At 47.0% G+C, this 23522-nt stretch overlaps 1 protein-coding gene across 11 annotated transcripts in view; it reads right to left on the reverse strand.

Annotated features, from left to right (window-relative positions):
• Positions 1 to 23522, reverse strand: part of SAMD11 (sterile alpha motif domain containing 11) — a 333362-nt gene that overhangs the window by 35788 nt on the left and 274052 nt on the right. For all 11 annotated transcript variants that reach the window (XM_079986850.1, XM_079986848.1, XM_079986843.1 and 8 more), the window contains 2 exons: positions 11259 to 11426; positions 655 to 805 (listed from right to left, as the gene is read on the reverse strand). In XM_079986850.1, coding sequence (XP_079842976.1) covers positions 655 to 805; positions 11259 to 11426 — 319 coding nt within the window. The remainder of the gene's footprint in view (positions 1 to 654; positions 806 to 11258; positions 11427 to 23522) is intronic.

Below are 23522 nucleotides of genomic sequence, written 5' to 3' on the forward strand. Positions count from 1 at the left end.
TACCTGGGAAGCCGCTGCCAGTCAGTGCAGGCAATACTGAGACAGGGGGCCTTTCTCAGCACTTTCTGGCGATGCCAGTGACTGAACCTGTGGCCTCCTGCATGCAAAACAGGTGTGAAGCTATGGTCTTCTTATCCTTCGGCTTCAGGATTCAAACCATGCTTAGGCCAAGTTAGACTGAAAACCCGGAGAAATTCCATGGCAAGAAAGCATCCGGTGACGCTCAAAGGGCCTCTGCCCTCATGGCTGTACCTCTAACTTCCAGCACTTTCCTAGAGCAAGAAGCATTTGCTACAGGAGAGATCAGCTTGGTTGCTCCCCCCGCTTTGTGTTGTGCCAAATTACTCCTGATCACTGTGGGCCACTGCCTAGGAACCTTTTTTTCCTTTGGTCAACCAGAGAGTGGGGTAAACATGCTTAAAACGAACAAACAAATGAGCAAACTGGGTCCTAGTCCGCTGTCAGGATTCACACCAGCCCTCGATTTCGATTCTGATCTACCAGTGATCCATACCCTGCATGTGCTACTTACACCCTCAAGTAGTTCAAGGAACCCCCACCCGCCAGCATGCCAAAACAAATTTCAACTGGGTGGGCATGAGCCAGAAAAGGAAGTGGGGAAGAGATACAGATCCCATAAAGGTTGCACTCTACCTCTCGGTGAAGTGTGAATCCCGGTGCTGAGGGAGCCCCTGCTTCCTCCTCTGGCTGGATGAGTTGCTGGCAGAAGGGAGATGCGCTTCCATGGTGCTGGGGTTGCGCACTGCGGCGGCGGCTGCCACTTCTTGCCGTGCCCGGAGGAGATCTGTGGAGGGAGGGAGGAGAAAACCCTAAGTAAGCTGGTGTGCTAGATAGGGGCCCCAACCCTGCCTGAATGTGAACTGGCTTCACTGCTTCCTGGCATGTGATGAAGAGTCTCTGAACATAGGCAAAGTACATTATGTTTGCATGGGAGGCTGCCTTTCACCATTGGTACATCTAGCTTGGTTTTGTCTGCACTGATTGGCAGCAGCTCTCTGGGGTTTTGGATGGGTCCAGTCTGGTTATCTATTACATGGCAGTTACATATCTGCTTGATCATTCGCAAGTCTAAATGGTGTACATAAAAATAAACCATACAGGGGGGAAATAGCTCCTTCGACCAAACACAGACCTTAAAACGCCTGCTGGAGTAAGGAAATCTTTCTAATGCGCCTGTGGTTGAGCCAGGAGGGTGCCTGCCTAATCTCAGTCAGGAAGAAGTTCCACAGGCTTTGGCCTGTAGCACTGAGATGCCAAGGACTGAACCTGGTGCCCTTCTGCATGCAAAGCAGATGTTCCAACGCTGAGTTTTATGGCTCTCTGCCACACAATTAGGCTGCCTTCAAATCTGGAAGCATGGACAAGCGCCTGCAAAGTAGATAGGGAGCAGCTGCCAGGCCGGCTTTGAGCCCCATCACCTATTGCAACTGGCTCTCCTCCCTCCCACCCCGCCCCACATTTGACAACTGTTGTTGGGTCGTCCCCTACCGCCGCAGCATTCACATTGCCACCAAACAAGCTGTTGCTGCATTCATGGAAAACAACCTCCCACCCCACCCAAAAGCGCCTCATGTGCTTGGACTGCCTCTCAAATTTTGTTCTTTTCCTCCCCTCTTCCTTCCTGGCACGACAGGGGAGGGCGGGGGGAAGCCCTGCAAATCTCTAACATCTGCAGCTGCTGAGAGATTAAACAGAAGGTGATGGAGGCTGAAGAAAAAAGGAAGAAAATAGAAAAGAACACAGTCATCACCCCCAGCCCCGGGGAAGGGAGCCAGTACCCTAAAGCCTCCACCTTCCATCACAGATCATGAAAATCATCCGTCATGGAGTGCTGCAAGGCAGCTGGAAGATGCCCCAAGGCACAGCCCAGCCACCCACACCACTGGCCATGCTACTCCCAATCTATCCTGCAAAGACCCTCTCACTTCCATTTCCAACCTTGCAAAGATAGGGGACCCTTGCAGAAATTCTTGTACCATCCTCTCCCCAGTTCCCCATGGCTCCTTCTTGGCCAGTTCTCCATTCTACACCCTTCTGTCTCCCAAGTTGCTGCGACCCCCCCTCCCCTCCCCCACAAGAAACTCTGTGTCTCCAGTGCTCTCTTTCAAGAGCCCTAATGGGAATCAGGCTCCTTCAGAGCGTTAAAGGGGATTAGCTCTTAAGAGAGAATTAGTGGACAACAGTGAAGAGAATCCTTCCCGTCAACACTCAGGTGCAGGGAGAGAAGCAGGGGTGGGGGAATCTCCAGCCAGAGCAATCCAGCTGTTGTCTACTGGCTGAAATAGGAGCACTCAAAAGTTCCCTGACTAAACGGGGGCCTTTAAAACCCGAGAGCAAACTGTGCAACTAAACTAAACCAAACCCAGGATGAGGGTGTCTGTGCTTGGCAGAGAAAAGATCAAGTCACTTTGTTGCTCTGGAGAGGGTCCTGTCTGCACTCCCCCCCCCCCCCAGAAAAAGGCCATCCAACCATTGCTAAGCTGCTCAGAGCAAGAAGTTTGGACACTGCAGGACTCCTGGCCCCCAGTTAGTGGTGCATGGAAGCTGGATAGGTGGAAAGAAGGCATCAACTAACTAATCCATCAGTGTTTTCTTATACAACCACAGACTCGTTAAAGAATCAATCAGTTGTTCAATAATAATTTTTTGTTATTGGGCATTCATGATGCTTTGCTCTCACTATGTCATTGGGGAATTTACATGTGACCCCTGCTTTTTATGCTTTGCATCTACAGATGCTTTGGGGAAGACACACTACTTTATTCCGATCAGGGCATGTCCCCTAACGTCTTGCAGAAATCCTTTTCAGGGCTCAAATGCTCCTGTTTGATTTCATGTCCTGCTTTTGTTGCGCCATGGAGTGAGAACACCCACCCAGATGGGAATAATGCATCCACATTGGGGGAAAGCCTAATTAATCAGAGCAACATGCAGTATAAATCTATCACTAATTTACTATTATCGCATTAATGATATGTTGCAAAACACAACTGTGACAACCCTGCTCCAGGCTGCAGGCAACTCCCTTTTATGGAGAGTAACCCTACTGAAAATAACGGGCCTAAATTACTTGTGTACATTACTTCCAACAGGTCTAAGAATGTAAGAAGAGCCCTGCAGGATCAGGCCAATGGCCCATCTAGTCCAGCCTCCTGTACTCACAGTGGCCAACCAGATGCCCGTGGGAAACTCTCAAGCAAGACCTGAATGCAAGAGCCCTCTCCCATCCTATGGTTTCCAGCATAATCAGAAATTATGACCTCTGCTTTGAGGGTCTACTAACATGGAATGCAACCCCTGTCTGGAGTAAGCCCCCAAAGAAAAAGCTTCTGCTAAACTTTGCAGGAAGACTGCGATCCTCGTTCTACACTGGGAAGATGGGCTGGAGCTAGAAGAGTTGTTTTGACAACACAGGTCCTACAACCCAAACGTGCGTTCCATCAGGGGTTTTCCTGCTAGACCATAAAGCTGAGAGCCATCGTTGAGAGACTGATGCTCATGCTGTGAGGTCCACCCGATTGGCTTCTTGCATCAAGTGAGCATGGTAGGAAATGTCCAACCTGGAGGGACAGGACACCTGCTTTTCCCCCTGGGGTTTTTCCCTTTACACCTGGATGGGCACTCAAACACCCAGACCCAAGTGGAGTCGCCTTCTGCGACACATCCACTTATTTTTAAAAACTGTAATCTTTTAAAAAGCAGTAAGCCTTAAGTTTGGCATTGCGGCTAAGGGAGCCCAAGCGCTAACTCAGGAAGTCAACAGAGTCAGTTAACTTATGGAACACTCTGCCACAAGGTGCAGCAATGGCCGCCAGCCAGGATGGCTTTAAAAGGGGAAACTAGCCCAGTTCACAGCCATTGGCAATGAGGGATAAATCGAACGTTCACATTCAAGAGACAGGAGGTCACTGAATACCAATGGAGAAGGGCTATGGCTTAAACTCCAGAGCAGCCACTCATGCAGAGACACAGCAGGCAGCCTCCTTTCTGTTTCCCCAGCTCCCAGGAGCCTTTAGTCCAGGGATGGAGAACCTGTAGCTCTCCATATATTGTCGGGACTCTCAGCTCCCATCATCCCTGACCACTGCTCATGCCGGCTGGGGCTGATAAGCGCTGGGGAGTCCAACAACATCTCTAGGGCAACAAGTTTCCCCACTCCACTTTTCTTTCGGCCTCTGCAATTGGGGGACAGGGGTGGGTTGATACCACCACCGTCCTCCCTGTGCTACAAAGATTCCCAAGACAGTGGTATGTGAAACAAGCCTGAACACACTTGAGGCCGTGCATAAATGCCAAGCACGGTCATTTCTTACCCATGCTGCCTCAATGCCAGGATCCCCCAGGTCTCAAGTGATGGAGGTTTGGCTCAGTGGAGGCTGGTCCATTAGAGGAAATGGGGCACCAGCCACCATTATGTTCAAGTGTTTGTGGAGCTAAAAGGCAACCGTCTCCAAGGCAACTCTACCTATGCAGGAAGCAGCCTATTGGTTCTCCCTCCCTTGCTTCAGCCTGGCAGGGTTATAAAAGCTTCCAGGGTCAGACTTGGGCCTTTGCCCAGGCCACAGACAACCAAGCTCTGAACCTTTCTGTCTGCTTGCCTCGACTGGCCGGCACCTACCTCCTTGCTTGTCTTGCAGACTTGCACTGCTGGCTCAACCACTTTCCTACAGCCGGACACCACCTCAGCCACCAAGACTTCCTTTCAAGTCCTTCTCGGCTGCTCTCTCCCCTCCTGCGCGCCCTCTGAGCAGAGGATGCAGCCAGAGTGGCTGGTAATAACTCACCCATCTGCTGGGGTTTCTCTCTCTTCACTCCTCGCCCCCCGCCGCCCCAATGCAACAGCTTGCCTTTGCTTGCTCTAGTAGCACAGCCTGGCTGGGATTTATTTATATCCCAGCGGCCCTGGCCGTCTATATATCGCTCTTGCCACGCTAAGTCTGCCTTGACCAACGTCCGTCTGCACCATCCCTGGAGCTCGGCTTCCGAGCTGCAAGGCTCTTTGGGTGGGGAAAGGGAGAAAGAGGAGAGGAGAGAGAGACAGGAAAGGGAGGTGGTGGTTTGGCATCTGCTAGCAGGACTGGAAGAGGCATCTGCCTTGGGTGGCTCTTGCGGCTCAGTCTCTCTGAATATGCAGGGAATTCCAGGCATGAAGACAGTGTGTGTGTGTGTGTGTGTGTGTGTGAGAGAGAGAGAGAGAGAGAGAGAGAGAGAGAGAGAGAAGGATTGGGGTGAATCACAGACATAAACCTGATAAAATATGCATGTGTGTGGGAAGCCCAAGCTTTGCAGGTAGATTTTTAACAGGGACAAAAGAACCCTGGGAACTATCATTTGCACCTCACGGACCTACCACACTCAGTGCCCTTGACAAACTAGTTCCCAGGATTCTCTGGGGAGAATCCGCATGCTTTAAATGTATGGCATGTGCACAGACCAGCTCAGTGGTAGGAGCATGTGCTCTGCATTCAAGGAGTCCTGGTTTGAGTCTCAGTATCTCAAGGTAGGGCAAGAAGATATTCCTCGCCCCCTGGCCCAAAACATCAAAGAATGTATAAGCAGGACTATGGACTTATTTCTTTAAAAAATAAATAAAATTGCACCCAACAAATTAGTGGCTTTAGACAAGTCATGTGTTTGCACCCAGTCTTGATTTCCCTGTCCGTAAAAGTGAAAAGAAAATGGTCACACCTGGAGATGATGAGAGAGAGGGAGGGGGGCGGGTTATCACGTCCCGCCTCCACTGTTTTTCAGACCCTCCTCCAGCGCTCAAGAGTTGTAGTCTAGCCACACCCAATCACCTAGGATGCTGGCAGGTGCTGATGTGAGTTGGAGTCCAACCACGTCTGGACTGATTAAGGCTATCCTACACAATTCCAACTGCTGTTTTTCATTAAAAAATCTTCAGCCAAAGAACCTAAGATTAAAACCTAAGACTTAAAAGAGCAGTCTGTCTTGATCAGAGCACAGATGCATATAGTGCAGCGTCCCCAGAGAAGAGGCCACCACGAAGCTCCCAAAGTTGGACAGAAAAGCAATAGCATCCAAAGGTCGTGTGCCTCTAGACATGCAGGTTTTCACAAAAGAGGGTCTCTCCAAGAGCAGGTTCACTAATCTTGGTATGAAATCTTGCCTGAACCACTGAAATCTTTGTTCCTCCCCCTGAAATAGTACTCCTAGTCATGCTTTGCACATACTCTGCAACCACCATAGCGTGCGCACGCACGCGCGCACACACACACACACACACACACACACAGCTTCTTATACCTAGTGATAATTTGTACTAGCTGCCAATTAGCTCCCAGGTTAAGTTCAAGGTGTGAATGCATGGGACACAGGTGGCACTGAGGTCTAAACCACTGAGCCTCTTGGGCTTGCTGATCAGAAGATCGGCGGTTCGAATCCCTGCAACGGAGTGAGCTCCCATTGCTCTGTCCCAGCTCCTGCCATTCAAAAGCATACCAGTGCAAGTAGATAAACAGGTACCGCTGTGGAGGGAAGGTAAATGGCATTTCTGTGCACTCTGGTTTCCATCATGGTGTTCTGTTGTGCCAGAAGTGGTTTAGTCATGCTGGCCATATGATCCAGAAAGCTGTCTGTGGACAAACGTCGGCTCCCTTAGCCTGAAAGTGAGATGAGTGCCACAACCCCATAGTTACCTTTGAGTGGATTTAACCATCCAGGGGTTCTTTACCTTTTACCTTACTGGTATGCAAAGCCCTATAAAGCTTGGGATTAGGATACCTGAAAGAGCTTCTCACTCCTTATATACCCAACCCATTACAAGGTATCATTTTATCAGGAGGTTCGTTCCATATGATGTAGGAATCGGGTGTTCAGAGGGGCAGAACCAACACTTTAGAAATCCCTCCCAGAATACAGACAGACAGACTTGGGTGCACATTGAAGGATCATCCTTTCTCAACAAGCCTCTGAAAGAGGAGATCTTTATCCCAATCTGTAAACGTACTGGATTTGTAATTGTTTTTATATACAAAATTGTTCTTTAATTGTTTGTATAGATGGAATTGTTTTTACATATGGAAACGTTTTTACATATGGAAATGATTTTTGCTATTTTTGGTTATGTCCTTTTTACTGCAAACTGCTTTGAGGTATTTTATGGGAAGTGATTCGCAAATGGAATTGAATAAAAACAAACAAACAAACAGTTCCTACATTTGTATCCATGTTCAGCCGAGGCCACGGAGCTGAGGCAGCTAAGCCTCTCTCCCCTTCCCTCCTTTTCTAAAGCAGGAGCAGTAATCCTTCCACAGCCAGGTAATTAGCAATCACTAATTGGCGGCAGTTTGTACCAAGAACTTTGGAGGAAGCAGACAATGCTTTATTTATCACCACCATTTGATGCCTTTATCCCCAGGATGCCAGAATGGGTTTGCAAAGGAGAGGAGACAAGGAGAGTTTGTGGGAATAATACTGGAGAAGTCCTGTTCTCACCAGCTCCCCTGGCTGAGCCCAGAGGTGAGCGATCATGTAAGAGTCACCTTTTCTGAGCATCTCATGAAGGACTCGAGAACATGCAAGTGGGGGGACAAGCAGTTGCCTGCCCACTCACAGCTTTGGCTTGCAGAGAGCCTGCGTGTGGTTTAGTGGTTAGGATGCTGGGTTAGTGCCTGGGAGACCAGTGTTCAAATTCCCACTCAGGCATGAACCTCAGACTGGGTGACTTTGCTCCAGCCACCCACTTACCTACCTAGCTAGCAAAAAGGGTTGTTGAGAGGATAAAAATGGGGAGGAGAGGGAAAAGCCCATCTAGATTTGCATCCAGTTCTCACAGTGGCCAGCCAGGTGCCCCAATGGGAAGCCCTGGACTTGAGTGAAACAGCAGTGCTGGCAGCCATTGGTAGCCTTATTCTCCCCCTATCAGTGGACCCGAGAGCAGAAACTTCACTTAGGAGATTCAGGGTGTACACACAGCTCTGGACTCCAGTAACACCTCGGTGCTGGTCTTGAATTCCTAGAACTGGCTGCATGAGGTAGACGCCTAATGGAAGAGCTGGCCCAGTTTGGAAGAGGCGTTCTGTCCTGGTGTATGAAAGAAGGATGGATGCCTGTTTGATGGTAGAGACTGCAACCTGTCTTTAAAAGCACTTGCATTGAAAACTGTCTTTAAAAAAAACCCGCCCCTGCTGCCTGGTTCATAGGTAGCACCTTTTTAAGCAGATCATGGTTGCAATCCTATACCCTCTTACCTGGGATTCAACGGGGCTTATGTCTGAGTAAATCTGCATGCACGGTATCTCATTATACATTCAAAAACACCACCACAGAGCTGTCTCCAGCTAAGTCCTACACAGTGCAGCTTACTGAAATTATAATGCACTTAAGCCAGTCATGCCCATCAACCTCTGTGGGTCTACTCTAAATAGGGCTAGCATCGAATACCACCCACAATTACTTAATTATTAACCATACTAATAATATTGAAAAGCATTTCACAATGTTCCATGTTAAATCACATTCCTGCCTCCCCTCCATACCACATTTAAGTTAGATATTTTATATTTGTGTGTGTGTGTGTACACACACACACACAAACAAAATGGGTCTACTCTGAGTAGGACTAGCTTTGGATACAACTCCCAATTACACTATTAAATACTGCAAACCTAATATATACAACACACAAACACAGATTCTCTGAATGATTTTTAAAATGAGGGTTCCCCCACCCCGCCCTGAAAGAAAAAGAGAACATCAAGCCCCACCAGATCTCACACACTGAAAAGCCCAGAGAATTTTCTCCAGCCAGTGACTGTACACCTCCAATGTTTATAAATTAATTATCTGAAAAAGGCCGGCCGTGCTTTATTGCAGTGGGGGCTGCAATTTAGAAGCCTGATGCGCTGCCAATTCCAAGAGCGGCATTGATCCCGAATGACCGCAACTATCCACCCAAACCCTCCTCCGCTCCCGCCTCCTCCCTCCCCTCCTTCTCTCTTCCAGCAACAGCCCTGCCTCCCCCTAACCCACTGCCTGCCCGCGCAGACATGCAGAGGATGTGTTATTTACAACGCTACACTCTCTTGACGGTTTGGAAATCAAGAGTGATTGACACACGGATGCTACAGGGGACGGCAGTTCCAGGCGCGGGAGAAATGGAGAATGTGAGGATTGATGCAGATGGAGAACGGCATGTGCAAGTGGAGGGGGGGGGGAGGAAGGAAGGAAGAGAGGAGAGGAAAGGAGAGACAAGCAATTAAAGAAAAAGAAAAAAATGGCTCCTAAATTATTAAAGGTTAGTTGGTGCCACTGGGTGTGCCCGCAGATAATCAGTGCTTTGTGCTGGCAGGAATAAAATTTATACTTGCTCTCACTGAGCTTATTTCTCCCAGGGAGCTTCTGCTATTCCAGGGTGAGAGATGGAAGGGAGTCCATCCCCTTAGCCATCCAGTTCTGCCCCGGAGTCAGCCTTCTGAATAGCTGCTTGCCTGGTTGCCAATGCAAGTTGAGAACGGTTGCCAGGTGATGCACAGGTACAAGAACAAGCCTATTGCAGGCTACTGGTTTTGGTGGACTCAATATTTATGCAATTTATGTAATTAGTTTCGTAAAATTTTTAAACAGCGATATAAATAATGTCCTTTTGGGCAGAAGGCAGACTGCAGTTGAACGGAAGCAGCACTGCAAGCGGCAGGGCGGAATGCAAGGCAATGCCTTCTCTGGCCCCTACCTACAAGGCAGGCGTGGGAAACCCTTTATTAGTCCAACTCTCATCTGCCCAAGACTCCCATCTGCCCATCCCATCATGGTTGATGTAAACTGCAATCCAGCAACATCTGGAGGCACAGAAGTCCCCCATCCCTGCATTAAAGGCAGAATTCCAGGGAGAACGATCTGTCAAACGGAGGATCCACCATAAGGAGACAATTTCCTTCCTTGCAACGCCTCTATCCCACCCCTGATCTCCCTATCTCATGACCTGGGTTGAGTTAAAGGGGCTGGATTCCTCTCCCAGCTGTTTCTGATCCAGCAAAACACCAGGTGAGAAACTTCTGTTTCAAAAGAACCCAGCTAACATCATCCAGATGCAGAGGCAAATAACTTTTAAGTCCCAATGCTGAGTTAAAATCACCGCCTGTTGTTGCCCCAGGACTTGGGTATATGATCACAGAAAGCTACCCTCTACTGAGTCAGAGCACAGGGTCCATCTAGCTCAGAATTGTCTGCACCTGGGGTGAAGAACCTCAGGCCCAAATGTGCCTCCCCCAAGCCTCTCTTGCCAGCCATCACCAGCATGCTTTGCACTGTTTTTGCCTGGCTGGAATGAGCCCTTTAACACTGACATGCCTCTCACACTTGCCTGAATGGATGAACTGTGTGCAGAAAATGAGTCTGCTGCACAAAGGTAAAAATCTGCATGCATTGCTCTGCCCACTTTTCCCTCTGCTCCCCACCCCACCAACACTGGCATGTGGCACCTGGGGAGGCTGCTAAAAAAAAAGGAAGTGAGGCCTTGGGCTGAAAATTGTTTCCCACCTCTGGTCTGCACTGGAGAAGGTAGGGATTGAATTTGGTTAGCGAAGCAATTGCTTTACCAGCGACCCACGGCCCTTCTAAGATACAGAAATGGAGCTGCCTTATACTCAGTCACACCGCTGATCTGTCCAGCTCAGTGTGTTGTTTATACTGAGAATCTGTTTTACATGCAGAAGGTCCCAGGTTCAACCCCTGGCTGGGAATGTCACTTGCCTGAAACCCTAGCAGGGGTCCACAAACTTTTTCAGCAGGGGGCCGGTCCACTGTCCCTCAGACCTTGTGGGGGACCGGACTATATTTTGGAAAAAAAATATATGAACAAATTCCTTTGCCCCACAAATAACCCAGAGATGCATTTTAAATAAAAGCACACATTCTACTCATGTAAAAACACACTGATTCATGGGCTGGATTGAGAAGGCAATTGGGCTGGATCTGGCCCCCAGGCCTTAGTTTGCCTAACCATGCCCTAGAGAGCTTCTGCTGGCTAGTTCAGACAGCATTGAGCTAGATGGTCCAATGGTCTGGTTCAACGTAAGGCTGCTTCCTACGTCCCGCTGTGACTGATGTGCACTGCCTGGGGAAACTCAAGTGGTTGTGGGAAAACTGCCTTTAGGGGGCCATTCCCAGTGTTTTCTTTCGGGGGGCTCCATGATAAGCTTCCCAAGGGCTGGTGGAAGTGGCTCAAAGCTCCATGCAGGCACTCTCACAATAAGACAACGAAGGGGGGTCCTCACCACTATGGCTAGGGACTGCCATGCTGTTGGCCAACTGGTAGAGGCGCTGCTGCTGCTGCTGCTCCTCGAAGGTGCCATGCTCATTGAGGGCGGACATCATCCTCCTGTAGTGCTCCTCGGGGGTCATCTGAGTCACGGCGCCCTCCAACAAGGGAGTGTGTGAATTTTCTGAGAGGAGAAAAGATGAAACATGAAGAGGGTGTGTATTCATTTGTTGCGTTTCTATCTCACCTTTTCCTCCAAGGAGCTCAGGTGGACTTGGTTCTCCCTGCTATTCATTTAATCTGACTAAACATTAGGAAGAACTTTCTGATGGCAACAGCTGTTCAACCGTGGAACGGACTACCTTCAGACAGAGGTTGGATGGCCGTCTGCAGAGGGTTTGACTAGATGACCCTTGTGGGTCCCTTCCAACTCTAAAATTCTGTGATTCTATGAAAACGGCACTGAAAATAGAAATCACGTATAATTGCCCCAATAACCATCATGAATCACCATGAATGGCCAAGGAAAAGGACTGCTGGGGGCACCCATAGATAAAAATCAGCCCACCTCTGGCTCCCAACCATTTCTGCCACCCATTCCCCCACCTCACCCCTGAAACAGCAAAGGTGCCTCCAGGTTCTTGCTGCAGCACACGGTGGAAGATTAAAAAACCAGGCCTGGAGACGTTTGTTTACTGTAAGCAAAGCTCAACAGTAATTACCATTTTCTTGTTTTGGCAGCTTCCCTCCAACACTGTTTTATCTCTGATCATCCCCACAGGCTGAAGCTTTTCATTACTCCAGAGGAACTCCCAACATCAGTGGTAACATTGCGGTGCGGGGGGTGGGATGGGGGAGAGCAAAGGCAGCAAGTGAGTTGGGGGGGTGACGCCCCCAAATGCATGGGTGTGCATGCTGCAGAGCTCCCATCAGAACAGTTGGCGCGGTTAATTGAATCAGATAACGATCTATTAAGGGAACTGCTTTGATTGTGCCTTGGGCCCTGTATCTATGTGCTTGTGACGAGCACTGAGGCAGCTGGCTTCTGAAAGCAGAGCCTTCCTGGCCCAGGAGGTGATGACCAGGCAGATGCAGAGAAAACCCTCTTGCTTGTTTTTTAAAAAATGTGTCAAGGCTCCAACCCCCCCCCCCCAACCAGAGTGAGTGTGAACATCCTGGTGGACAGCTTTTGACAAACTCTGTCAAAGGGCACCACAATCTTTGCTGCAGAGGGAGGGTGTGTGGTGCCATTGTGGGGGCATTCATTCACTTCCTAACATTTTATACTCTGCCTTTCTAGTATTTAACAGAGCTGGCATACGGGAGTAAAAGACACCACTGTCACAACCCTGCCTTTTTCTGATGCAGGGCTAGATGACCTGTGGCTCTTTGGACACTGCTGGACTTCACCTCCCATCACCCCTGATCACTAGGTCATGTTGGCTGGGGCTGATGGGGTCCAAAAACATCTGGAGGAAGCAAGGTTAGGAGAAGAGACAAAGCCAATACACTGGGTTCTCTGTCTTCATTGGCCAGTGCTCCTTGCCTCACTGGCGGGTTCCAGTGCTTCTCTCTCAGACGGGTTTGGCTGCATACATGCCATATGTTTAAAGCACACGGCTTCCGACCCCTGCCCCCAAAGAATCCTGCAAACTGTAGTTCACCCCCTCACAGAGCTACAACCCCCAGCATGCTGAACAAACTACAGTTTCCAGCATTCTTTGAAGAAAGATGTGTGCTTTAAATGTATGGTGCAGACCCAGTCAAATTCCTACCCTCGCATCAGGTCAGGACACTTTGAAAAGTTGTAAAAGGAAATCTGTATCTTTACAGTGCATCTCCACCAAGGGGCCCACTCCATAAACCAGAGGTGCCTGGCTTCTCATGCACCAGGATGAGAAATCTCTGCCTTGACTTGACGCACATAGCATTAGGAGCCCAGGGAACGATGTCAATGAAAAACGCTATTGCCGCTTCATTGCCATGATTTAAATGTGTATCCCACCTTTCTTCCCAAAAGGAGCCCAGTGTGGCAAATGCACAAATGATAAAATAAATAAAACATCTTAAACATAATTCCAACAGAGATGTAGTCGGGAGGGGGTGTGAAATGTAATAAAGGCTTGTTGGAAGAGAGGAAGGTCTGCAGGAGTTGAAAAGGCCACAGAAAAAGCCCGATTCCAGCGCTATGTGGAATGGAACTCCTAAGAACTGCAGGAGGCCCTCATCTGCAGACCGTGGTGATCAACTGGGTATAGAAGGGGTGAGACGACCCTTCAAATATCCTGGTCCCAAGCTGTAGAAGGGCTTTATGCACCAGCACTGTGAACTTAAGACTTCAACCTGCACCTGACACTAAAAGCCGTGAAGACCTGTTGACTCTGGAGAAGAACGAGGAGGGGTGGCCAAGAAGGGAAGCGCACAAAGGGAGCTTTGCCCATGGTGGAGCAGGTGGTCTACACCCCAGGGAAGGAAGGGGGAGCAGCCGCAGCTTTGGAATTCCCCTTCTTTCTATTCCTGCCGCCGCCATCCGCCGCCGCTCCCTGCTGCTGAATGACAAGGCCTCCCACGCTTGCCCGCCCACTTGGCTCCCTGGAGAGAAAGCTCAGAAATGCACCAACTGTCTCAACTCTGCTGTTCCCCCACCACCACTCAGAGCCAAAGCTTGGCGGGGAGGGGAGGAAGCCAGGATTTTGGGAGGGGGAAATCACTGGAGGTTTGGATTGTGTCGTTGCTTTCGGCTAGAGAAAAAGACTTGGTGTGTGCAGAGGAGGAATCTGTCCCAGAGATGATATCAGGTGCAAGGCGGAGAGAGGCAAAGTGCAGAGAAAGGCAGGGGTAGGTGGATGGGGGGCTTAGGATGTGATGTGTGGAAAGAACCCAAGGGAGATTTCTTCCCGCTCTGCCACCCATCTCAGCCCTGCGGCTCTGCTGTCTTGCTTTGGTCTTTAGCGCTGGCGGGTTAAAGCCAGGCGCTTGATCCCATCAAATCTCCAGACGTCTCCAGGTGTGACATCAGGACTCCGGCTGAGCCACTCAGAGGGCGCAACCGAGACGGCAGCAGCTGCCCTGGCCTTCTGCTCCGCCTGGCGCACAGATGCCACTCGGAGGTGCCCGTCCCCTGGCATTCCAGCTCACGTGACAACTGTGTGTGAACTCTGCCAGAACCTTTAACTGGCGCTTCACCCCCCACAATGTGAGAACACTTTGAGAGCGGGATTAGGCGACTTCCGGGTTGGCGCGACTGGCTAATGGCGGATTCCCTCCGAGCTCCGGAGGGAATCGGCTTAGCAGGGGGTTGGGTCTTGCCGTGCCGGCGACACGGGGACCCTTAAAAAGCACGGGCACGGAGCCCGTGGACATGGTGACTCGGCGGGCACCATAAGCGCCCTCCCGACTCGTGAAGGAGCCTTTTTAAAGGTTACGGATCGGGTGCCAGGGAGTGGCGTGGTGCTGTGAGTCCTTCGCTTCCCCTGCCGAGCGAAGCCGCAAGCCATTCTTCAGTCAGCGCTGACTTTTTCCTACTAAATTTGGACTTAAAAGCAAGAACAACAACCCGTGAGTAATTTGAAAATTGGATTACAATATATTTGGCTTTGGATTCGGCGCGAGCGGGGGAGCTGAAAAAAAAAGGAAGTCGGTCTCCCCCCTACTGTAAATAGCTCAAAGCAAGGACCTGTCAACTAAGTTCGCGGAAAGAGCCGCCGGGATTGGATAAAGATACAAATTCCACGGATTTAAAAGGACTAAGCTAATGTGCTGGAGGACTAGAGTTTACTTTATTTGAACTAAGTACCATTCTTCTCAAGCCCGGGAGCAACCCGAGTCAAGAGCCTGCTGAGGATTTATAGAAACCTTTGACAGCTGTCAAATTAGCTGTCAAAGTTGGAAGAATTGAAGTTGAAATTTTAACCGGTCATATTGCTACAAAATATTGAAAACAAAGAAAGATTGTTACAAACAAATTTGACTTTTGGGTCGGAGGGGAAAAGAACATTAAGTAACCAGAATCCCTCTAGAGGGGATTCTTGGACATTACAAGAATGGAACTAAAACAGGGAATACAGGAAATACGTGCTGACTTGAAAAAGCTGATCTCTCTCGTGGGAAAGTTGTTAGAGAGGAATGAGAAAGGCCTTGTTTTGTCTACGAGCCCTTCAAACCCGAAGTTATCTGAAGATATACCAACTGAATTGGAAAAGGACTCGCTGCTCAAAACACAGGCAGCTGGACAAGAAAAAGAATTAAAGATTGAGGAGGAGAAGATATCTGCCAAGCAGGAGGAGCTGAAAGAAGGGATGGCCGAGATGATACAGAAGAGAAAAGAGAACTGGAGACCTGCTAAGAAGAACCCTAAATTGACCAAGGTGAAAGTTGGACTAGTTGGGACATATAGATTTTGGAAACAGTGTTGGAGCACCACCTGTAAACAAGTAGGTCTCATTGGAAGAATCACAAAATACATCTTTGACCCTGGGTGTTAAGTAAGAGAGACTTTCGAAGAAACCGGCTGAATGGGACTGAGAGAGACTTGCGTGCCTCGGACGTAAGATTACCAGGCTAAAAAGATGGACCAAATGGCTTTTGCGCTAGGGATGGAAACCGGGGAGGGAAGGGTGGGACCTAACAGTCCGAAGGGGGTCTGTTTTTTTTTTTTTTTCGCTTCAGGAGTATAAAAAAATTTTATTATTACAAAAATGGGGAATCGGTGGAGGGGAAATAGTGGCAACCTTAGGAAGGGTACATATTTTTTCTCTTTTTTTTATTCTTTTTCTCTATATATAGGGCTAAGGTATATATTTTAATAAATGGCTAAGGTATATTAATGAATTAAAGCTTAATTCTATTATAAAAAATTATCTTAATTAAACTAGGGTTAAGTGATTTTAAATAAATTATGTTTTAGGATATTAAGTGGAAAACTTGCTTGATTAAACAATTGAAGATGGAATACAATAAGGGGAGATGTGGGGAAGTCTTGAAAAGAAGTTAAGGAAAATGAGCTTAAAAGGTGGAAACCTTTTTTGTTGCTTTTTGGTTTTTTTCTCGAGACTTTTTACTTTTTTCTTACCTCTTTTTTTCTTTTTCTGTTCTGTTATTTGTAATCTTTTGAAAATTTAATAAAGATCATTTAAAAAAAAAAAGAGAGAGAGCGGGATTAGGCGGGTCTTCAGCCTGATCCAGCTGCTGGACTGTTATTTTCACTCCTATAGGTGCCTCCCCTATCTAAGAATCTACTGAAGGTTTATACAGAAGTAGCTTATTCCTTAAAATGAACCACACAGTGCATAGTTAAACAACTGCCAGCTAGATAAGGGACGTGGGTGGTGCTGTGGGTTAAACCACAGAGCCTAGAACTCGGCGATCAGAAGGTTGGTGGTTCAAATTCCTGTGACGAGGTGAGCTCCCGTTGCTCAGTCCCTGCTCCTGCCAACCTAGCAGTTCGCATGTCAAAGTGCAAGTAGATAAATAGGTACTGCTCCGGTGGGAAGGTAAACGGCGTTTCCGTGTGCTGCTCTGGTTTGCCAGAAGTGGCTTGGTCATGCTGGCCACATGACCTGGAAGTTGTACGCTGGCTCCCTCGGCTAATAAAGCGAGATGAGCGCCACAACCCCAGAGTCGGCCACGACTGGAACTAATGGTCAGGGGTCCCTTTACCTTTACCAGCTAGATATGGCGAATGCCACCAACTTGGATCAATAGCTATAAGGCACAATGGCTATGTTCTCCCGTCACTCTCAGAGGAAGTATGCTCCTCAGCCCTCTGTCCATTCGTCAGCCCCGAACCTAAAAAGTTTTCACATACAGGAGAAGAGGGAATGGGAGACCTTACTGGCTACCTGAAGTGAACCAAAACAGAAAGGCAACCTGGGTTCAGGAACAGAACTTTGGATTGTTGTGAACAACTGCTTAAGGAGAAAGCAGGTTGCTAGTCCTCACTATTGTCAGAAGACTTCTGGTGCTCTTGCTTGGCAATCCTGCAGCGACCTGCCTAACCCCCCCCCCCCCAGCATCCAATCTGGTGCCCTACTACCAAGACCCACAAATCCCAGTTTGCACCTGGTACAGAAATTGAGAATTAGAGCAGTGTGAACATTCCTGTCTACTGGATCACATAGGAAGTGAGAGAACTCTCCTTGACACTGCAATTCCCCCGCCCCACCAATGCTTACATTAGCCTAGCTCAAAATTCCTCCAATGTGTTGAAGCTTCTCCTGCATTTATTTTTGCTTAAAGAAAGAGTAGTGGGTGGAAAGAGACAGTCCCCATCTCAACCATTTTCTCTCTCTCTCTTCAGCCACCAGCCTCTTAATAATGCAACTTCATTTCCCATCTCCTGTGGAATCTGGGGAGTTGATCTCCACACCTGTGTCAGAACTGAGGATTTTATTGGCGGGAGACAAAGAGGAGAGAGTCAGGAGTCTTCTCCTGGGGCGGACACTTCCTGCACGACCTGCCAGTGCGGCTCCTGTTCCGGGCCTCTGATACGCTCCAATTTCCATAATAGAGGCAAGAACGTTCTGCTCAGTTTGACAGCAGGCACACCTGGACGGCCCCTGATTCTGCTGAGATAGGGCTGGTGTTTGATCTCCAGAGGAGGAAAGGAAGAGAAGGCTACCTGCTTCACAGCTGGAAGCTTTGGAAGCCCCTACAGGTGTCCCCCCTTCCCTCTTCCCTGGGTGGAAGGAGAGAGTAGAGCAAAGCAACACATCCTGTTGCTTCTCCATCCTTTTCCAGAGAGCATGCAGCCACAGCAAGTGCCAATGGGCTACGCTAGGGATGGGCATATCTGTCAATATTGGCATCATTTTTCCAATCTTAAATTAAGTTCCCCACATTCCCACGTCAGTTTGAAAACTGTAAGCAATTTCCAAAGCTAATTTATCAGCTCTTTAGTTTGGATTTTTCTTTTTACTCGAGATTCCTGCATTGTAGGAGGTTGGACTAGAAGATTTTGGGGTCCCTTCCAAGTCTACAATTCTATGATTCTTCTAATATTCACATTTTCCTGTGTAGTTTTACCTAATGTACCCATTTCTGCAAAGCAATTTTGCCTAATATGATACATTTTCCTGTCTATAATTTTCACTGAAATATGCATTTACAGGCACCCATTATACCCTATCACGTGCATTTTTGTACACATGACCTGGCTAGAGGACTGCGTTGCAAAATTCAGAGAAATTTGAATTTCAAAAGATGGCTACGTTTCAAGTATCATTTCGAAAAGTGTAAATTTGGACGGTTCGCCTTTAAATGCAAACCATATCGAGTTTATCCCATATCCCTAACTATAAAATACTAATAATGCTGTATTGCTGTAATAGGATTGCTGTCCCCTCTGATGATCACGCTTCAGGGCCAGAACAGCCAGGTGGGGAATTGACAATTATGGTAGAAAGGGGGTTGCAGAAGCAGTTGTCAAGGTCAGTGCAGCATTATCTGGTTCATAGGGGAGGAGATTTTAGGGCTGGAACACCAAATAAAGGAAGGGGAACTCAAGAAGGTAACTATCTCAAAATGCAGGATATTCAGGTATAGCAGCATATGCATACAAACTCACACCCTGTAAACAGGGCAACAAAACCCTTGACATGAGAAGCACTGTCAAGTTGCTGTGCAACGAAAAAAATGATGGGCTTTCTCACACAGCACCAGGCAATCAGTTTATGGAACGCACTCTCCAAAAATGTTGTTGTTTAGTCGTGTCCGACTCTTCATGACCCATGAACCAGAGCACGCCAGGCACTCCTGTCTTCCATTGCCTCCCGCAGTTTGGTCAAACTCATGTTAGTAGCTTCAAGAACACTGTCCAACCATCTCGTCCTCTGTCATCCCCTTCTCCTTGTGCCCTCAATCTTTCCCAACACCAGGGTCTTTTCCAGGGAGTTTTCTCTTCTCATGAGGGGGCCAAAGTACTGGAGTCTCAGCTTCAGGATCCGTCCTTCCAGTGAGCACCCAGGACTCATTTCCTTCAGAATGGATAGGTTTGATCTTCTTGTAGTCCATGGGACTCTCAAGAGTCTCCTCCAGCACCATAATCCAAAAGCATCAATTCTTTGGCAATCAGCCTTCTTTATGGTCCAGCTCTCACTTCCATACATCACTACTGGGAAAACCATAGCTTTAACTATACGGACCTTTGTCGGCAAGGTGATGTCTCTGCTTTTTAAGATGCTGTCCAGGTTTGTCACTGCTTTTCTCCCAAGAAGCAGGCGTCTTTTAATTTCATGGCTGCTGTCACCATCATGGAGCCCAAGAAGGTATATCACTGCCTCCATTTCTTCCCCTTCTATTTGCCATATCCAATAGGGTAGATGACTTTGAAGGGGGTTGAACTAATTTAATGGAGGATAAGGCTCTTTGTGGCTATGGGTTATAACATTTGCAAGGAGTTTCCATGGTCAAAGGCACTATGTACTGGATGTTAGTTACTTGGGATGAACAGTGGGAGATGGATAACTGTGCTCATGTCCTATTTGAGGGCTTCTCAAGAGGCACGTGGCTGTCCACTCTTGGAAACCGGATGCTGGGCAAGATGGGCCTTTGGTCTGATCAGGCCAAATGCTCATCTCGTCCAGCCTCCTGTTCTCACAGTGGCCAGTAAGAGGGTCTCAGGTAGCCCAGAGGCAGGGCATGAAGGCGGCAGCCTTCCTTCTCTGTTACTCATAAGTAAAGCCCTTCTGGATGAGGCCAGGCCAATGGCCCATCAAGTTCAGCATTTGTTATAACAGTGGCCAAATGTTGCTGGACTACAGCTAGGGATGCCAGAGAATTCTGTCGGAAATGGAAATAGGAAAAAATTTCAGAACAAAGTAAAAGGATCTTAAATGAGAAAATAACAGAACAAGAAATAGAGGGTGCCATTCAAAACATGAAATTGGGAAAATCACCAGGACCAGATGGCCTCACGGCTAAATACTACAAAATGCTGAAAGAATGGTTGATACAACCACTGAAGGAAGTTTGTAATGAAATCTTGGAGGGGAAAAAGGCACCTGAATCGTGGAAAGAGGCTTTCATCTCACTTATACCGAAAACAGAGACTGAGAAGAACCAGGTTAGAAACTACCGCCCTATATCTTTACTTAACGTGGATTATAAAATTTTTGCAGACATTTTGGCAAAAAGATTGAAAAGAGTGTTGATAGAGGAGATTCATAAGGACCAAACAGGCTTTCTCCCAGGGAGACATATGTCAGACAATGTGAGGAACATTATAGACATTTTGGAGCTGTTAGACGTTGATATTAACAGGAAGGCAGTTCTGATTTTTGTGGATGCGGAGAAAGCCTTTGACAATATCTGTTGGACTTTTATGAAAAAGAATCTCCAAGGGATGGGGGTAGGCCAAGGTTTTGAAAACGGTATAGGTGCAATATATTCTAAACAAAAAGCTAAGTTAATTGTAAATAATGTGGTAACAGAAGAAATATCCATAGAAAAAGGTACACGGCAGGGATGCCCAATATCCCCTCTGCTTTTTATATCAGTCCTGGAGGTTTTGCTAAATATGATTAGAAAGGACCAGTTGGTTAAAGGAGTTCAGGTCGGAGTTAGACACTACAAACTAAGAGCATTTGCAGATGACCTAGTATTGACCCTGCAACAGCCAGACACTAGCACTAAAAGAGTATTAGAACTAATTGAAATATTTGGTCGAGTAGCAGGTTTTAAATTGAACAAACAAAAAACGAAAGTGTTGGAGAAAAATTTAACAATGGAAGAAAGAGAGAGATTTCAGAATGAAACAGGCTTGGAAATAACAAAAAGGGTAAAATACCTGGGGATAAACTTAACGTCCAAGAATGTGAACTTATTTAAGGACAATTATGAAAAAGGTTGGTTAGAAGTAAAGAAGGATCTGGAAATATGGTCAAGGTTGAAACTTTCCTTGTTAGGCCGAATTGCTACTATTAAGATGAATGTATTGCCTAGAATGCTATTTTTATTTCAGACGTTGCAGATTTTGGACAAGATGGACTGTTTCAAGAAGTGGCAGAAAGACATATCAAAATTTGTCTGGCAGGGCAAAAAGCCCAGAATTAAATTTAAGATTTTAACTGATGCAAAGGATAGAGGGGGGTTTGCCCTGCCGGACTTAAGACTCTATTATGAATCGGCATGGTGAAAGGGTTAAACTTCAGAGTTATGAGAAACTAAAGCCCAAGGTTCGAGATTGGTTGCACTATCATCAGATAAATGAGACATTCAAACAGGACAGGAAAATAGGATTCCAGAAAGAGAGGTCAAAACTAGAAACAGAATTGTTGGAACCCAATACTAAGAATTTATCAAAAATGTATAACTTGCTGCTGAAATGGAATACACAGGATGAAACGGTGAAATCAGCTATGATTAAATGGGCACAAGATATCGGTCATGATATTATGTTTGCTGACTGGGAACAGTTATGGACCACCGGTATTAAATTTACTGCATGTAATGCTTTAAAAGAAAACATTATGAAAATGATCTATCGGTGGTACATGACCCCAGTCAAGCTTGCAAAAATTTATCACCTGCCTAACAATAAGTGTTGGAAATGTAATGAGACTGAAGGCACTTTTTACCACCTTTGGTGGACCTGCCCAAAGGTTAAAGCTTTCTGGGAAATGATCTATAATGAAATTAAGAAGGTCCTTAGGTGGACTTTTCCTAAGAAACCAGAGGCTTTTCTCTTGGGTATGGTTGGCCAATTGGTGTTAAAGAAGGATAGGATTTTCTTTATGTATGCCACCACAGCAGCAAGAATTCTACTGGCAAAGTATTGGAAGATGCAAGAACTACCTACTCTGGAAGAATGGCAAACAAAGGTGATGGACTTTATGGGACTGGCTGAGATGACGGGCAGAATCCGCGACCAGGGGAAGGAGACAGTGGAAGAGGACTGGAAGAAATTTAAAATATATCTCAAAAACTATTGTAAAATTGAGGAATGTTAAGATGTCAGGGGGTAAGAGGTAAAGAACTGCAGCAGTAACTAAAAAACTAAAGGAAACTTTATGAAAGGGAATTAAGACAATTGACTTAAGGGTTGCTAAAGAATCACTAAACAAGGATGCAGGGATGGGGAGGTATGGGGAAGTCAAAAGAAAGAAGGGTATGAAATGATGACTTTGAAGTTATATTGGTCTAATTGTTTTGTGTGCTTTGATTTTCTTGTTTTTCTTCTGTTTGTCTTGTTTTGTTTTTATTATCTGTTTAAAAAACGAATAAAAATTATTAAAAAAAAAAAAAAAGGAAATGGAAATAGGAGTGGATGTCGACAGGGCTTGCTTATTCACCCGGGGTCAAGAATGGAAATCACTAAAGTTAATATGAGCAGTGTATAGTATCATCATCATCATCATCATCATCATCATCATCTGCTGTTGTTTTTGTTGTTGTTAAGTTTGCAACTTTAACTAAATAATTCTGTTTCCTGCATTGTTTTTTATACTTCCTACCCACTGAAGTTAATTATGTATTTGATTCTATAATTAACTGCAGTCGTTTCAGCCATGGTGGATAGCAAATTATGTAGGTTTTAGTGGAAGCTGAACTGCAGCAGAAAGGAAGCAGTCCTGATTGCCATGAACATTGCACGGGATGGAAACTGCTTCCCCCTTACCCCCCTCCTTGGTATATCTGGCTGGAAAAGGACACAGATGGACGGACGGGAGGACACACACACACACACACACACACACACACACACACACACACACAGAGTCACTAGTCAACCTCACATAGGAGAAAGAAAACCCTAGAATCTATTTCATTTAAACTTCTGCAGGTAACTGGAAGCACAAAGATCATTCTGACCGATCTCACACCAGATCTGATAATCTGCTGCTTCAGACTGAAACTGTCCATGTCAAAGAGAGTGTGGTGGGATGCGGGGGGGGGGGGGAGATGCCAATCTGGGCAGAAATGGAGGTGTGGGGGAAAGGGAGGTCTTATTTGGGGTCTGGGATAAGCAGCATTGATTCCGAATCCAAAAGCGATAGATAGTCAGGTCTCGGGAAAGCCTGATTAAAGCTTAGCTGCCTTCCTTCTCCAAGAGATGGATTAAACTGCTATCACCTTGATTAATTTTTCAGAGGATGCAGTTGTTAAGGGGGGGAGAGAAGGGCGAGAAGGAGGAGGCAGGAGTTCAGAAACAGCCTGCAGATGGATAGCACAAACGTATTATGAGCAGCATTTTACAGGTTAATACCACTGTTAGGTCCCCTCTGATAAGCTGGCTGGCATCACTGTCTTCCTTGGTAGCAAAATGCATTTCAGCATCCTACCT

Source organism: Podarcis cretensis (assembly GCF_951804945.1).
Source record: "Podarcis cretensis genome assembly, chromosome: 8".
Taxonomy (NCBI): Eukaryota; Metazoa; Chordata; class Lepidosauria; order Squamata; family Lacertidae; genus Podarcis; species Podarcis cretensis.